Raw genomic sequence first — 18,271 nt, forward strand, 5'->3', positions numbered from 1 at the left:
GGCAGCTCCACCACACACTGCCCTCTCCTGCGGGTACCACCCCTGAAGCTCCCATTGGCCGCTGTTCCCTGTTCCCAGCCAATGGGAGCTGCAGGAGGTGGTACCTGCAGGCACTGAGTCCTCTGCCCCCCCAGGGTCCGCAGGGACGTGGTGCTGCTGCTTCCAGGAGCGGCGCAGGGCCAGGACAGGCTGCCTTAGCCCTGCTGCGCCACAGGGCTGGGAATCCCGCGGGCTGGATTGAAAGCCTTGACAGGCCGGATCCAGCCCGCGGGCCATAGTTTGCCCTCCCCTGTTGTATATCATAAGGCTGAAAAACATGGCTGCAGCTCTGAATATAGACAAGGCCTGAGATATGTCACTAGTTTTGCAGAGCTGCTTAAGCCATTCCCAGACCCAACAAGCAAGTAATAGTGTAGCATTAGGACCACACTTCTAAAGAAAACCCTGTAGGTCAGCTTCAGCAACAATACTTACAACAATGGAAGTCAAGTCTTCACTTTCAAATCGACCAATTGCCAGTTCCATTGACTTATACATGGCTGCGGAAATCCGCTGAGTGATTAGGCGGTTCAGATCTATTGACCTACCAAGAAGCTAAACAAAAACAACCCCCCAAAAATGTATCAGACAAAATGGCATGAGACTAATCTTGATTAGGTAAGAAAACCAATTTTTCTTAATTAACAGATAAAATGAAGACCTGCATGTGTATATTATATTCAGACATACATATAACATACAGATAATAGATATGAACACGTATGTTGTGTACACAAGCTACCCCATCCCACATTCTCACGCAAAAAATACTATGGGTGGTGCATCAAAATCTAATCAAACACTGAGCTAATTATGAATATGTTTCCAAAGAAGACTTGATGATAAACTTTAGAAGACTGAAAAATTATTCGGTTTAGGAAGACAATTCCACCACGTGCCATATTTCTGAACTTTTAAAAACTATAAATATTTGCATTAAAACAGGATCTTTGCAGCTTTAGAGGTCATCTGCTGCTTGAAATGATAATGTTCTGTCTCAGATGGTCACAGTCAAGCTGTGTGGATAGGATGACAACAGAAACGGAATACTATGCCCTCAGGTGAGGAATAAGCACTAGGTACATCAACAGTATTAAAAAACATGAGTGGTGGAGGAAGAGGGGAAAAAAGCAAGGAATTCAAATACGATACCGTAGCATCAGTTTTACTCACCTGGACATGTCTCTGTTTCAGCAGTGTCTCATAGCGGTTGGAAGGTGGTAAGTGAATTGTTGCCCCCTGATTCTTGCATTCGGAGCGTAACCGTTTATCCAGAAGCAAACTATTATGAGGAAAAAAGAGGTTACTGTACATTACACAGGAAACTACTGCAAAAATCAAAGAATCATAGAATCGTAGGACTGGAAGGGACCTAGAGAGGTCATCTAGTCCAGTCCCCTGCACTCATGGCAGGACTAAGTATTATCTAGACCAGGGGTTCCCAAACTTGGTTCGCAGCTTGTTCAGGGTAAGCCCCTGGCAGGCTGCAAGACGCTTTGTTTACCTGAGCGTCCATAGGTACAGCTGTTCGCAGCTCCCAGCGACCACCGCTTCCCGCAGCTCCCATTGGCCAGGAACGGCGAAGAGCGGCCACTGGGAGCTGTGAGTGGCAGTACCTGCGGACGCTCAGGTAAACAAAGCGTCTCGCGGCCTGCCAGGGGCTTACCCTGAACAAGCAGTGAACGAAGTTTGGGAACCCCTGATCTAGACTATCCATGGCAGGTGTTTGTCTAACCTGCTCTTTAAAATCTCCAGTATGGAGATTCCACAACCTCTGTATGCAATTTATTCCAGTGCTTACCTACCCTGACAATTAGGAAGTTTTTCCTAATGTCCAATCTAACCTGTCCTTGCTTCAGTTTAAGCCCATTGCTTCTTGTCCTATCCTCAAAGGGTTAAGGGGAACAATTTTTCTCCCTCCTCTTTGTAACAATCTCTTATGTACTTGAAAACAGTTATGTCCCCCTCTCAGTCTTCTCCTCTCCAGACTAAACAAACCCAGTTTTTTTCCCCAATCTTCCCTCATAGGTCATGTTTTCTAGACCTTTAATCATTTTTGTTGCTCTTCTCTGGACTTTCTCCAATTTGTCCACATCTTTCCTGAAATGTGACACCCAAAACTGGACAATACTCCAGTTGAGGCCTAATCAGCGCAGAGTAGAGCGGAAGAATTACTTCTCACATTGCTTACAACACTCTTGCTAATATATCCCAGAATTATGTTTGCCTTTTTTTTTTTTTTTTTTGCAATAGTGTTAAATGAAATATGAGTCAGCAGTGTGTGATCCACTGACACACAAATCCCTTTCTTCAGTACTCCTTCCTAGGCGGTCATTTCCCATTTTGTATGTGTACAACTGATTGTTCCTTCCTAAGTGGAGTACTTTGCATTTGTCCTTATTGAATTTGCTTCAGGCCATTTCTCCAGTTTGTCCAGATCATTTTGAATTTTAATCCTATTTGCCAAAGCACCTGTAACCCCTCCCAGCTTGGTATCGTCCACAAACTTTATAAGTGTTTTCTCTATGCCATTATCTAAATCATTGGTGAAGATACTGAGGAGAGCCGGACCCAGAACTTATCCCTGTGGGACCCCACTCGATATGCCCTTCCAGCTTGACTGTGAACCACTGATAACTACTCTCTGGGAATGATTTTCCAACCAGTTATGGACTCACCTTGTAGTAGCTCCATCTAGATTTTATTTCCCTAGTTTGTTTATGAGGTCATGTGAAACAGTATCAAAAGCCTTATTAAACTCAAAATATACCACATCTACAGCTTCACCCATCCACAAGGCTTGTTAGCTTTCTTTTGAAAGGGTATCAGGTTGGTTTGACATGATTTGTTCTTGACAAGTCCATGCTGTTACTTATATCACCTTATTATCTTCTAGGGGTTTGCAAACGGATTGCTTAATTATTTGCTCCATTATCTTTCCAGGTTCTGAAGTTAAGCTGACTGGTCTGTAATTCCCCTGGTTGTCCTTATTTCCCTTTTTATAGATTGGCACTATAATTTGCCCATTTCCAGGCCTCTGGAATCTTTCCCGTCTTCCATGACTTATCGAAGATAATCACTAATGGCTCAGATATCTCCTCAGTCAGGTCCCTGAATATTCTAGGATGTATTTCATCAGGCCTTGGTGACTTGAAGACATCTAACTTGTCTAAGTAATTTTTAACCTGTTCTTTCCCTCTTTTAGCCTCTGATCCTACCTCGTTTTCACTGGCATTCACTATGTTAGCTGTCCAATCGCTACGAACCTTTTTGGTGAAAACGGAAACAAAAAAAAATACATGTATAAAAGATGTTACTATCAGAATAGCTACCTTCCCGCCATAATCTTGTAGTATGCAAATATCTGGTCTGCCAACTTGTAGACGAATTGGTCAAAACACAAGTTTACCTGGAAAATGGTAGAGATATTATTTATTAGTATTTGCACAGAAAAAAAAAGGGGGACATATCCTAGTCATTACCTACAAAAACAAATCAAAAAGAGCTAGTCAGTACAAAATTCCTCTACTTCCCCATGAAGAGCAGTTACTTCAATCTAAACAATGCCAAAACTGGACATATGCAGATACAGTACAGACCCATTTACGCGCGGGTGTCGGGAGTCAAGCCGTCATGACCACATGTTAACGGACCGTGGGTTAAGAGGGCCATGCTGAAAAAAGTGTCTATGATTCATTTAGAAAAAAACACCGTTATTTTCTGCTCTTTCTGACTCGCATTTTTTTTCTCTCTTATGAAGTCGGTCATTTGCCGCAGATGAATGATTTTGATATTTTCCACATTTTGCTCCTCCATAAATCTTACAACAGTTTCTACAGCACTACAGGCTTCTATGGGTGAAATTTTGACCTTTTCAACGACATTCTCGCCATCACTTTCGCGGTCCAACGTAGCCTCACAGCCGGTTAATATTTCTTCTTCGCACAGAAAGTCTGAAGTCGGGCAATCTTCATCCATTTCCAGCCACTTGGTAATGATTTCCGGTGATGTATCCTAACTAAAAACTTTTATCAGTTGAAAGAGAAGTTTGCATTTATCCTCTTTTGTCTGCGTGCATGTTTCTAGGACATCTTCTTCCGAAAATCCTTCAAAGTCTGGCTCTGAATCAGTGCCACTGCTGGAGTTTTCCGAGTCTGAGCCATCTTTGACGGAAAAGGCACCACCGAGAGACTTCATCCAGCAGTTTTCAATGGACTTTTGTTTTACTCCGCCCCCAGCTTTTTTAACTAAATAATTTCCTTCATGTTTAACTGTTGCAAGAATTCGGAAATGCCTGAAGACTTGCGTGACATGATCGCTGAAATCAGCTCCCGCAGATAATTGTTTTTAAAATTCTGAATAATGCCCTGGTCTAAAGGTTGAATTTTTGATGTTGTGTTGCATGGTAGGTATAGCACTCAAATTTTTCCATCGCTTGATACCAGTGATTGGGTTGGAGAATGGGCTGGAGAATTGTCAAGTAGCAAAAGTGCTTTGGCTTCAAGTTTCTTCGACCGCAGATGCTTACGAACAGCTGGAACAAAGCTGTTGTGGAACCAGTGATCAAAAATGTGTCTCATCATCCAAGCATTTTTGCTATTAGCATATATTCCTGGCAGTTTGGCTCTAATGAAGTGATTAAAGCAGCAAGGGTTATGAAAGTGGCCAACAAGAAGAGGGGCAAGCTTATGGCTGCCCGTCTTATTACTACAAAAAAGAAGAGTCACACGATCTTTTATCTTTTTAAATCCAGCTGTTTTCTGTGTCTCATAATTAAAGGCTAAAGTCTTATCAGGTAGCAGTTTTGCAAATAAAGCTGTTTCATCACAATTATGAAGTTGTTCTTCGTGGTAGTCTTCATTTTGTAAAATAGATTTTAACTCGGCAGGAAATGCGTTCACGGCCAGTTCATCAGCTGATTGGCTTTCTCCAGAAATCGATACCTGCGCTATGCCGTGACACTTTTTAAAACGACTTATAAGCCCCTTGCTGACTTGGAATGATTCATCCCCCATTACATTTCCAAATTTTGTCGCTTGGGCTTGAAGAATTGGCCCACTTAGCAGCATTCCTTTCAGCCTGTCCTGAACAAACCACGTGCACATGGCTTTGTCTGTTGTGGGTTTTGCTGAATAGCGCACATGTTTTCGCTTAAGCCCTGGGGCAGAATTGATATTTTGTACAAAGCCATTCAGTTTAGATTCATTTTTTAGCCATCCTCGGAGAGTAGATTCGGCAATCCCAATATCTTTTGAAACTTTGGCCTGGGTTTCACCGCTATTTACTCCATCTATTGCAGCTAGCTTTTCTTCTACAGTGTAGGAATGCTGACGCTTGCCCTCTACCATTATATTAGGCCTACGGTTAAAATTTTCTAATGTAGTATATATATTACTATATATATTACTATATATCTATATCTCTAGCATAACAATGACTAAGCATGCATGATACGTCTTTACCAACATCGGTAAAGATGTACAACACATTTCCACTCCGCACTTCCTGTCGATTTCTATGTCAGTGAGTTAGTGAGCAAATCTGTAGCGCTACATAGCAAGTTCCTGTACCGCGTGTTAACGAGTCTCATGTGTTAAACAGGTAGCACTGGGAGGCATGGCGCTACTGTGCATTAAGCGGATTCGCGTGTAAATGGGTCTGTACTGTATGTGTTTATTCAAAGCTTATCACCAAGGAAGACTGCATCCTCCTCCCTTTGTTTCTTCTTTTGGCATTCTCACCACTTTCATTCTATATCACCATCTGCTTTGAAGATCTACATATTGCTGCATAATGTTCCTTCACCTTTAACAGACTCAGTCTCCCTACTAGGATACATAACCGTTTTCTCCAATAGATGAGTTTACTTTACCTCTGCCTCAATTTCATCGTAGAGGAACTGCTTCTTAAATTTAGTAAGCGCATAATGAGCGCTGTCATTGTAAAGATCCAAAGAATAGAGAACATACCTGAATGAAAAAGAAAAAAAGAACAGTTACTCACCCTACAGCAACTTTGATTCTTTGAGATGTTTTGGTCACTTTGGATCCCCCTGTAGGTGCGCATATGGCCCATGGCATGAGATCATATTTTTTTGAATAGCAGAGTTGGGGCGGTGCATGTACCTTGGGCCTCCTTGTGCTCCAATGCGAAGGCATAAAAGGCACTGTTGCCATGGTGCTGCCTCAGTCCCTTTGAAAATCAAAGCCATGGTAGGCAGGGACTTCTCAAAGACAGCACAGGTCAAAACATCTAAACTAACTATAACACCTTGAAGAACCACAGTTACTATAAAGGAAGTAACTGTTCTTTCTCCAAGTATGTGTCAGCGTGAATCCCGCTGTAGGTGACTGGCGGGAAGCATCCTCTCGAGATGGTGGAAATAAGGTGTTTCAGTTGCATAAGTCAAACAGTGATTGTAGTACTGGTCACAAACTTGGCATCTAGCTGCCAAGTCCAAGACATAGTGTTTGACAAAAGTCAGTGGGTTACTCATGTTGGTGCCTTACAGGTTTCTCATATCAGCACATTTCTAAAGCAGGTAGAAGCCACCTAAGCTCTGATGAAGCGAGCCTTGGTGTTGGGTGGAGAGGTACACCACCAGCTGGTAACACAATATATCTCCTTGTGTTATCTGTTTCAATATTCTTTAAGATGAGATAGCCTGGCCTTTGAATATCCTGTTACAGCCAGAAATAGATGGGGCGACAATTTGCATGGGTTGGTCCTGTCAATATAATAAAAGGGGAGCTCTAGATATGCCTAGTCTGTGTAACTTCTCTTCTCCCAGTGAAAAATATAGCTTTGGGAAGAAGACAGGTAAGTTGATCGATTGGTTCAGATGAGATTCTGATGTCATTCTGAGAAGGAGTTTCAGGTGAGTTCTTAGCAAGACCTTTTCCCTTTGAAATGTTGTGGGATGGGGGTTAGCCATAGTGCCTGCAGCTCACTCAAAGTAATAACAACTAGGAAGACCATCTACAGAGTAAAGTGGTATAAGGAGCATTCTGAATGAGGCTCAATGAGAGGCTCCATGCGTCTCAGGAGGACTATATCGAGGTCCCAGGCCGGAGGGGGTTCTCTGACTGCTTGATAACTGTGTAATAGACCTTTACAGATCTTTTATACCATGGAATGAGTGAATACCAAGCATGACTGTACAGACAATTGACAAGCTGAAATCGCTCCAAGGTGGACTCCAATAGAGCTGAGCCAAAGGTGTTGTAGGTAGTCAAGCATCTTCAGTACAGAGGCCTGTACTTGGCCCAGGCCTTTCCAGGCTGCCCATATTGAGAACCCCTTCCATTTTGAAAAGTTTTTCTGGTAAATTCTTCCTGCTTTGTATCAGGATTTCCTGGACTGGCAAGGAGCAATACCTATCTGTAGCATTCAGCCAGGCAACACCAGCACCATCACATTCAGTGACTTCAGGTCTGTGTGGAGTATCTGGCTGTGATGCTGCAAGATCTTATCCAGATGGTCTAGAAGTTGTATCAAAGGCTGAATAGACATCTACAGAACATCTGTCAGCCAGAGCTACCTTGGCCAGTACATAGCCACCAGGATGATCATGGCTTTGTCTCTTTTGATCTTGGAAATCCCCCTGGAAATCTGAGGAACAGGCAGGAAGTTGTACAGCAACTCTTAGTTCTTCAGTAGGAGGAAGGTATCCAGCAGTGAACCTGGACTCAGGCATCCTCTAGAACAAAAGTTCTGCACTATTCTTGGCAGCGCACACGTGTACCATGGAGAATCCTCGCTGATGGAATATCACCTCCATGGTGGATCTGTGCAATGAGCATTTGTGGCTGGTCACTGACTGCCTCAGAAACTCTGCTAAGTTGTTGCTGGCTCCCAGGATGCAAAGAGCCTCTCAGAGTTACCCCATTCTGATGGTACCAACTGCAGAAGTTGATGGCTTCAAGACCAAAGGGCGAGGAGCGGACACCCACTTGCTTGTTTATGTAGCGCATAGCTGTCGTGCTGTCTGAAGCTCTACATAATCAAGTTTTGGAGGACCAGCAGGAAAGCCACACAGGCTAGTCTGATGGCTCTGAGCATTAGGACCCTCACAGGTAGCCACATGTCACTTAGGGTCCAAGTTTCTTGGATCTATAGATGATTCAAGTGAACTCTCCTACCTCTCCCTGACACACGTGTAATTAGTGTCTTTCTCATAGAGGGGACTGAAAAGGAGACACACACCCCTTTTCACATTTGTGGATTCTAACCACCAAACAAGTTCAGCAGTGACATGATGAGGTACTATGACCTCCTTGTCTATTGAGTGTTTCCCCAGAGGAAAAAAAACTGTCCTGAGGCAGAGCTGAAGGGGGCATAGGTGAAGTCTGGCAAGTGGTGTCATGTACATGCATGCCAACTTGTGACCTAGCACTGTGAGGCATGTTCATACTGTGCTGGTTATGATGTCAGCTGGAGTTTGAGTCTCTGTAGAGACTGGAAGGCTCAGGCAAGTACACTTTTCCTGATCTGTAGGCAACCAGGACTCCTTTGAACTCTATCATCTGAAGTGAGGTAAATGTCATTTTTTTTTTTAACCGATCACTAGGAGACCCAACCAGGTGAATACAGATAGAGCACTGTCCCACCCTGATAACGTCTTCTACTCTCACCTGCTTCTGATCAGCCAGTTGTCCAATTATGTGTAGATGCCACATCTCCTCAGACATTCACAACATGTCCTGTGAAGACCCTTGGTACCATGAAGAGTCAAAATGGCAGACCTAATACTGGTAATGATTTGATCCCACCATGAATCTAATCGCCTTTTATGATGAGATTACTGGTTCTGTGGATGAAGGGAAAGCAGTGGATGTATTGTTTCTTGACTTTAGCAAAGCTTTTGACACGGTCTCCCACAGTATTCTTGTCAGCAAGTTAAGGAAGTATGGGCTGGATGAATGCACTACAAGGTGGGTAGAAAGCTGGCTAGATTGTCGGGCTCAACGGGTAGTGATCAATGGCTCCATATCTAGTTGGCAGCCGGTATCAAGTGGAGTACCCCAAGGGTCGGTCCTGGGGCCAGTTTTGTTCAATATCTTCATAAATGATCTGGAGGATGGTGTGGATTGCACTCTCAGCAAATTTGCGGATGATACTAAACTGGGAGGAGTGGTAGATATGCTGGAGGGGAGGGATAGGATACAGAAGGACCTAGACAAATTGGAGGATTGGGCCAAAAGAAATCTGATGAGGTTCAATAAGGATAAGTGCAGGGTCCTGCACTTAGGACGGAAGAACCCAATGCACAGCTACAGACTAGGGACCGAATGGCTAGGCAGCAGTTCTGCGGAAAAGGACCTAGGGGTGACAGTGGACGAGAAGCTGGATATGAGTCAGCAGTGTGCCCTTGTTGCCAAGAAGGCCAATGGCATTTTGGGATGTATAAGTAGGGGCATAGCGAGCAGATCGAGGGACGTGATCGTTCCCCTCTATTCGACATTGGTGAGGCCTCATCTGGAGTACTGTGTCCAGTTTTGGGCCCCACACTTCAAGAAGGATGTGGATAAATTGGAGAGAGTCCAGCGAAGGGCAACAAAAATGATTAGGGGACTGGAACACATGAGTTATGAGGAGAGGCTGAGGGAGCTGGGATTGTTTAGCCTGCAGAAGAGAAGAATGAGGGGGGATTTGATAGCTGCTTTCAACTACCTGAAAGGGGGTTCCAAAGAGGATGGCTCTAGACTGTTCTCAATGGTAGCAGATGACAGAACGAGGAGTAATGGTCTCAAGTTGCAGTGGGGGAGGTTTAGATTGGATATTAGGAAAAACTTTTTCACTAAGAGGGTGGTGAAACACTGGAATGCGTTACCTAGGGAGGTGGTAGAATCTCCTTCCTTAGAGGTTTTTAAGGTCAGGCTTGACAAAGCCCTGGCTGGGATGATGTAACTGGGAATTGGTCCTGCTTTGAGCAGGGGTTGGACTAGATGACCTTCTGGGGTCCCTTCCAACCCTGATATTCTATGATTCTATGAATCCTGGGTACTTCCTGTGGGGTGGAGGGGCAGGGGGGAGGTGGACAGCTGTACTGCCAACTCTAGCAATTTTAGTTTTGTTTTGTTTTTGTCTGTCTCATGAAAACATGCTAAAAGCTGCCATCTCACAAACTATCCCTTATTCAAAATTGTATTAAATGTAGTTGTAGCCATGTTGGCCCCAGGATATTAGAGAGACAAGGTGGGTGAGGTAATATCTTTGATTGGACCAATTTCTGTTGGTGAGAGAGACAAGTTTTTGAGCCCTATAAAGCTCTTCTTCAGGTCTGTAAGCTCACAAGTCTACTCAGGGGAGTTTTTACTGAGGGATGACCCCTTTGGGTTGTTTGGAGTTGGATGTCTCCTCCAGGTCTGAGGTGATACACACTGATTACTCAAGCAGGTGGAGTTTTAGCTGCACATCCCTCGACTTGTGAGCACTCAGTGAGAAGGATTTACACACCACTCATTTGTGGTTTTTCCCAAAACAGAAAAGGCACTGGTGATGCCAGTCGACCAGCAGGACGAGTTCTTTGTAGGACAGATAGGAATTAAACCATAAGGGTTTGGCGCCTGCCAAGGTGGTTAGTGCCAAGTACCTGCCATGCTGTACGGGGGACTATGAGGGAGTGTCCTCTCTTTTGGGGGAGATGGCCAAATAAAAAATTAACAAGGTAAGAGCTGAAGAAGGATTTTTTTTCCACAAAAAAAAGTTAGAAATAGAGCTTGAAGTGAGTAGCAGATTGGACACTCCCCAGGTTCCATCTCACTTCTGTGGACAGTAAGAGAGAACTGAAGGCACTCCCCTCTTTATTCCTTTTTGCCCTTGAACGGGAGCTTGGGGAGGCACAGAGTGAAGATGCTGCCTTGAGGGGCACAGCTACTCAGAAAATTCTGATCTTGGGCCCATGCACGCCTACAGCGGGATCCACACTGACAGGTACTCAAAGAACAAATATTCATAGTTTGTGAAATGCTTCTCCGTAAATATATTAACAAAAATACTTGATAACTGAAAAAATTATACCTCATTTGTAGGTTAGACTGAAAAGATTAAAAATGCAGAAGGCAAGCAAGTCTATTACTTGCAATGTGCCCTGCCACAAAAAATCTGACTGCTAAATTCTACAGAAAGGAGTGAAGAGTCAGAGCAACAGCACCAAATATCCAGTTCAGAGGCCTGATCCAGGCATTTATGTGGCCTGCATGACAGACTCCAGAGAACGATGGCCCTCCTGAGCTAAGTCAAGCAGATAGCAGCAGGAGACAGCAGAGACCACTACCATACAAGCCTCAGAACATAACACTCGGTATGCCACACCTCCAAAACATTTCCCAAGCTATTGTTTTTACTAAGCATGACAATTTAAATGTGTGGAGTGGAAGATCTTTCAGACCACACAAGATCAACTTTTCTGGCCATTGCACAATAGGCCCCCGAAGGGAATAGGAGCAAATAGGAAGCCACAGAAAGAAAAACATTAAAATACTGCTATCAGCTTGGTCTCAAAAAGAGATGAGAATAAATAAGACAATTTAGCTTCATTTTCTTTTTCCTTGTACATACACTCAGGATACTGAGAACAAACAATTATTCACCTGCAGTTCTATTTCTCTGAACACACTGTATTGACTGACTCCTACACATCCACCTCAGAACTGGTAAGGCACCAGGGTACATTTTCAATTAAATTTTTTTCTGAAGGTCTTGTCCTTTCATTCTTTGATGCTTGTTACATTTCTAGCGTGGGGAGCTATTTGCTTCCCATTCATCAAGGAACTGAGAGTTAAATCCTGGCTGCTCTGAAGGCAATACGAGTGTTGCTATTAACTTTGATAGGATCAGGATTTCACCTGGAAACTTTATGTTCTAGAGGGGGCAGACAAGCACTGGGTGTTCATCTCAGAATGAGGCTGGTCTGCCCATGCCTCAAAAAAATAAAATCGCTGAGAGCCAGGGGAACTCACCCTAGAGCGCAGAGATGAAAGAGTAGGAATCCAGGAAACAGTATCTTTAAAGAATTACGTTTGCAATACTTTCCCAGAAAAAACTTGTTAACATGAGTAAAGGCACTAACTTTATAATACAATGGTATTTAAAATAATGCAACAGAAGAGCACACATAGACCTTACTCCATCATTGATGCCTCTTTCGTCTCCAGAATATGGTCAGTCAAAATCCAAGGCATAGACATCTCAATGGGGAACTGGATTCTTCTACCCATGGTGAGTTCTAAGAAGAATTCTCTGAACCACAACTGGGACAGGTCACAGCACTGCTGCAGGGTTTCTTTAAGAATAAATGACAAGCCATTATTCTTCTCATATGAGAAACATGTTAACAACAACAAAAAAATGTGATTATGATGGTAAATGTGAAACTACAAAGCAGGTGAGTCACTAGAGCTACATGTAAATCAAATTCAAATGTAAAACCTGTGAGGTTTTTAAAATAGTTATGAACACACACAAAACCTCAAGTGTTTTATTACAGAAAATATTGCCAAAGTGGGCCAGCCCACTGGTTTAGTGGCAAAAGTATATTATACCACCCTGGAGGAGAGCCAAGTTTAATTCCCCAGCAGGGGCTCAAAGTGCTGTAAAAGCAATGCTCTCAGCTCAGGAAGTAGCTTGGGGAGAAGGAAGGCTGGAGCATCTTGTGGCCATCATTTTTATTCCATCCATCCGATTAAGCAGTAGAATTGACTGGGCCCACATGACCCTTGCAGATTAGAAGGGCAGGGAATTATCTGAACTCTTGAGGGAGAGAGTCTGGAATAAGGGAAGATAATTCTGAGATGCTGAGAGATTCCTTTAGTCTCACCAGGTAACAGACACACAACAGGCAATGTTTTCAGAATGCTAGAGAACCAAAACAAGGATGAACTTTTTATTTTAACATTTTCTAATGAACACGGTGCTGTTTATGGAAAGCGTTAGTACTGGAACTAACAGGTACCTCTCCTTTGAGAGCCAAGGGTTCCAGAAAAAAAAGAAAAGATGAAAGACAACACAACATGGTGATGACAAAGACTAAATACATTCAATGTCAGTAGGTGAATCCATTAGGATAGCATGTTTCCGATTACAACTGACAGAATACAGAGGGGTAGTTAATCAATACCAAATTTACCACTACAAGGGACTTGGTGTGTCTTCTAAAAAAAATAAAATTGTTAAATTTTTGTTATTTAAAACAGGTTTGATGTTTTGTGTCTTTATTATATAAAAATATAAGTTAACAAGAAAAAAAAATAAAGCCCATTAAAACAAATGTATAAAAGGGAAAAAAACCAAGAGCATTTAGGTGAATCTTTCTTTTGTAATATCTCAAAAAGTTCTGACAGGCCAATGTTTGAGATAAACAAACCAGATCTAACTGGCTTAGGCAATCGGAAACATTTTCCAGGGCACGTTAAAGGTGTTAGGACATGCTAAGCTGGACACTGATCATCTACGTATCTTACCACTGAAATTTATCAAATGAGTGTAGAAGAAAGACTCGCGATGAAATTTTTCTATGTCCAATATGGTGGGCCCCTCAAGGCTACTTCTCAAGGTTTTCTTGGAACCACTTTTGTCAGCAATGAGAGACTCTAACATAGTTCTCACCATGTAAAGCTGTATCATTAAAGGAAACATTTGCGGTGGAAAGGAAAAAAGGAAAATACACATGGTACATTAGTTGAGCAACACTGAGAAATACTATCAAGAAAGTGACTGCTCCACTTCAAACTGAAACCTAGTACAATTTCGGCAAGAGCCATGCCTTTCTCCTTTGGGAAAAAGATAACTGCTCCCACCAAAAGTTAATGCCAATACAAATGCCTAGCCAGAAAGCCTTCCATGTAAAGAGAGCCTGCATTAATATAAAGCCATAGACAATTTGCAGTGGAACAGTTCACTTGCCACAAATAAAAATAATAAGTAATATCTTACCACCAAAGTTTAAAAGAGGCGGATAGATGTAGGACTGCCTCAGAAACTTGTTTATCACATGCAATAGCTTTTCCATTCCAAGAGACTTGAGCTGCTTCAACAGCTCAGCAGAGTTTAAGGACTCTGTCATAGTGCGAACCATGTAGAGCTAAAAACCAACAGACAAGGAGAGGCAGGGGGGAGAGAAACAGTTAATACAACACGTGGGTAAATAAGGAAGGGAAAACAGAAGCAGAAAAAGTGTGAGTTAGTGTGTTAAGGGATGAAAAACAATACAGTAAGCATGCAGAGGGAAACATCCACTTCTAAAGTAGGCAAATTTCTTCATTTGGCCTAATTATTCTGTGAAGGTCCAATACAATGCTCATTTAAGTCAATGGAAAGGCTCCCACTGACTTCAATGAGAGCTGAATCTGGTCCTAAGAGACTAGCTGCTTCTCGGTTTTTTCACAAAGATTTCTAAGTGCAGTAAATCCAGTGAATTATTGTTTTGAAATTACATACAATTGACAGAACTGCAATCCAAGGAATTGCTGTAATTTGTTTCCCCCACTCAGCAAAGATAAACAGGTGTTTATATCCAAGAACAGACAGCAGACAGAACAGTGTATTTTAATGAGCTTGCAACAACCAGTGAAACAAAGCCCCCTAAACATACCAAGAAAAAAAAATCGGTGGTGATTTAAAAAGAAAAAAAGAATTATTATTAGAATAAAGCATTGTACTAATTTCATTTACTTAAACAAAAATTTCATTATATATTTAAACATTTTCCCAGACAATTTTTTAAACCCAACTCAGTCACCCATGACTAATATGAAAGCACTGCCTAAACAGGCTCTTCCCCAACTCCATCCCAAGATTTTAGGAATCACTGTATTTCATTGATATACCAAAATTCCACTCATTTTCATGTTTCAGTGTGCTCAGAGCACTGTGCAGTAATTTATCAATCATAAATGCACTACTATACAAACTTCCCTCAAAACGGCAAACAAAAAAGATAAGGAGGGATCCCACCTAGAAAACAGAGAGGGGGCAAGCTTCTAAATATGGGGTAACAGTGGTTATTATAAAGAACATCTTTGAAAAAAGTATGCTGTTTAACAGGAGAGAGAGAGAGAGATTAGATGGATTTCAAGGTGGAATTCTGCAAAGGCACAAGCAATTACGGACCTAAGACACAGTGGTGGAAGGATAGGTGGGGTCAGCATAAATATCCACCATGACCAAGTCCAAGAATGCAAGTCTAAAATATAGCAAGGACCTATGCAGTTAAGGGGTTTAAAAAACAAGGACAATTTAGTCTGGAAGGAGGAGCCGGCCAGGAAAGGATCCAGTCATTTCAAAAACAGAAGAAGTTGGAACACTTAAAAAGGCACGGCTTTAAAATGTGGGCATTCCCTTGGAAGAAGGTCAAAAATATGGAAGTGGAGTGCTTGGGAAAAGAATACATTAGGGTAGAAAATGAAAGTGAAAGCATCGCAGATAGAGAATTTTCACTAATCCAGATTCATAGTGGATTTATACTTAAAAATGTATATATTTTTAAAGTATAACTTGGGAGTAATCTAAATCCACTCCAGCTTTTAACAGGGCTCACCAGTGAAGAGATTTCTATGTCAGTCAGTGATGCTATGACTATCATACAGGAAGAACAGGAAATACCTGGGTACTGGAGGGACCCACTGCTCGCCTAGGAACTTTGATGTCAAAACCACTTTTGGGGTCTTTCTCTCCTCTGAGTGCTGGGTCATTAAATGGTTCATGTCCTGCTTCCCAATCACAAACGGTCTTTCTGATGGCCTGAAGAACACTAAACACAATCCAAAATGTGTTAGCACCCAAACAAATATAAATGCTTATGTCAGAGCCACAAGCATGTTGAAGCAAACTTTCTAGCGGGGCTGTATTTTATCAGTCAAACTTATATTTTTGAGTCATACTTTGACAGCATTCGTTTTTTCCATCATTGATGGATACCTTTAGCAAGATATACATGTATATTATTGACCACGGGTTGTACACCATCATAATTCACCAGCACAGACACAAATTCAATATAACATTAGAATTTACCATCAAATGTATCAGACCTGAAGAACACCAATAATAAAGAAGAAAGCTTCTGCTTATAAAATATTTTGGTAATGCATAATAATTTTTAAAATTCTAAGAAGGATTCTGATAAAATAATCTCTTAAAAGTTTGCATAGGTGTGGCATTTAAGAACAGCAGCATTTAACTGAATGTTACTATTATATTACATAATATGAAACTGTTGCATAAAGTAAAAAGTGGCCCCTTTGACAAAGACAGCCTGCCCCTTTGGCCTCATCTATTTTACATTTCACAAATCACTCACCTACTCCATAGATAGCCCAACATAGCATTCAAAACTGCTCAACATTATTAGACCTGATCTACGCTAGCCAGAGTAACCAAGTTAGCAGCTTTTAGGAAAAGCTTGTTTAAAAATGGTTTTGGCTAACATAGGTTCCCCTGTAGAGTAGATGGAAACTATCAAAATAATCTAGATAGAGAAAAGTTTCACACTGGATCAATCTGTTGGTCTTCTTCAGCAATGGATTGCTAGAAAAGTATCATGGACTTTCATCACCGGTGATTAATACCTATGTTTATAGTATAGTCCCTAAATATTAAAAATTCAAAATCACTCCAGTACGTAGTTAAGACTATACTATGCTAATAATCTTTTTAAATTGTATGCATCAAACTGGAAAGATATTATTTTGGGATGTAATGAATACAAGTACATGAAGGGCTGGAATTCACACATCCAACATTATAATGCTCTTCTGTTATAATTCTAAGTATTGAATTGGAATATGAATACTTCTCAAAAACCATCTAAGCATTGCTCATAGTGTACTGAGTGATCAAGTGAACTCCACCTCCCACATTCAAACATTTCTGAAAAATGTTACTTTAATGGCTCAAGAAACACTTTTCTGTTTCCACACCAAGAAAACCTTAGACTACAACAGATTTACATAAGGAATATGAAAGTAACCAGAGAAAAACAGTGTGAGAATCTACTTGCAAACCTTAAGATCTGGAATAATCTGAACATTTCATTCATTTATTTGAGACGGTATTTTAGTGAACGTGGAGTTTAGCAGTAGCATGACCAGTCAAGGGTCTTTACCTACAAGAATTTTGCAAGGCACCCAGCAATGGGTAGGAGTAAATCAAAAAGGTGTCATGAGGAAATCAGAAAGGTGTCATGAGGAAAGGCAACAGCTAGAGAGACAAAAACAAGGTTAGGGATGGCACTGACCACAGTAGGGAAAACTGAGTTGTGGAAGGGGAAATTCAACAACAACAGAAGGCTTTTTTCTTTTTTTATGGTGGTGGGGATCGGGATAAAGAGATAGAGAAGAAGGACGAGCAATATAGGCAAACAAGGAGTACTAGTACCGGAATCATCAGAAGGTTTCCCTCAGTTTCTCTTTAAAATAAAAGCAAGACAACACATACCATTAATGGTAATGGTAGTATTAAAAGGTTTAAAGATTACATGTTGTTACCCATTCTAGTTCTCTTATCTTAAAGTAAGCAGGTTGTTTTAGACTAATACGTAGTCAGCAAAGCTAATTTTTGACATTCAAACTATGAGCAATGATGGTGGGTTGCCTTTGAAATATGAATGTTAGCATTAGACAATATTTAACTAGTAAAATATGGGAAAAGGAATATAGGACATTGTGTGAAAATATGAATACTACCTCTGAATTACATTTTTCTTCTTTTTTATGGCCTGCCTTAATGGTTCTCTCAGTGTAACCTGGGAGAAGTCCTGAAGAGCAGCATAAATGGTATGACGTATGGCATGGTTAAAGACACTTTCCATCCTCCCCATCAGCACCTGAAGACCTTTGATCATGGCAATAACCTGCAGGGAGAATATATACATTTTTTAATATATATATATAAATAAATGGAAGGGGGAAGAATGAAAAAGCCTTATAAAGGGGAAAAGTTTCTTTTACCTCAACCAAAGCAAACTTCTCTTCACTGGTATAATTGTATCGTGTTGCTCTTTCATATTCTTCTGCATTGTCAGGGCAATCTTTATTGGAGTATTTGTCAGTTGGATGCACTAGTTTCCATGAATACTGTAATTCACACAGGTAGGTGAAGAAAGATATATGGAAGAAAAAAAAAAGATTGAGAAATAACACAAAGACCACAGGACACCCGACCTGTAATGCAGGTTTTATTCTAATAAGACATTCCATCATTCTTAGTAATAGTGATGATACGATACTGCATG

At 41.4% G+C, this 18,271-nt stretch overlaps 1 protein-coding gene across 2 annotated transcripts in view; it reads right to left on the reverse strand.

Moving 5' to 3' along the window:
• The window catches only part of CYFIP1 (cytoplasmic FMR1 interacting protein 1), a 133,954-nt gene that overhangs the window by 63,891 nt on the left and 51,792 nt on the right, over positions 1-18,271 (reverse strand). The window contains exons 13-21 of one of the 2 annotated variants that reach the window (XM_084634969.1): positions 17,988-18,113; positions 17,724-17,890; positions 15,643-15,790; positions 13,975-14,122; positions 12,169-12,325; positions 5,912-6,008; positions 3,372-3,448; positions 1,213-1,321; positions 475-594 (exon numbers count right to left, since the gene is read on the reverse strand). In XM_084634969.1, coding sequence (XP_084491095.1) covers positions 475-594; positions 1,213-1,321; positions 3,372-3,448; positions 5,912-6,008; positions 12,169-12,325; positions 13,975-14,122; positions 15,643-15,790; positions 17,724-17,890; positions 17,988-18,113 — 1,149 coding nt within the window. Of the gene's footprint in view, positions 1-474; positions 595-1,212; positions 1,322-3,371; positions 3,449-5,911; positions 6,009-12,168; positions 12,326-13,502; positions 13,657-13,974; positions 14,123-15,642; positions 15,791-17,723; positions 17,891-17,987; positions 18,114-18,271 lie in introns of both variants that reach the window. The other variant, XM_084634968.1, reaches the window with a different exon arrangement.

This window comes from Lepidochelys olivacea (genome assembly GCF_965140295.1).
Source record: "Lepidochelys olivacea isolate rLepOli2 genome assembly, chromosome: 1".
Classification (NCBI taxonomy): domain Eukaryota; kingdom Metazoa; phylum Chordata; order Testudines; family Cheloniidae; genus Lepidochelys; species Lepidochelys olivacea.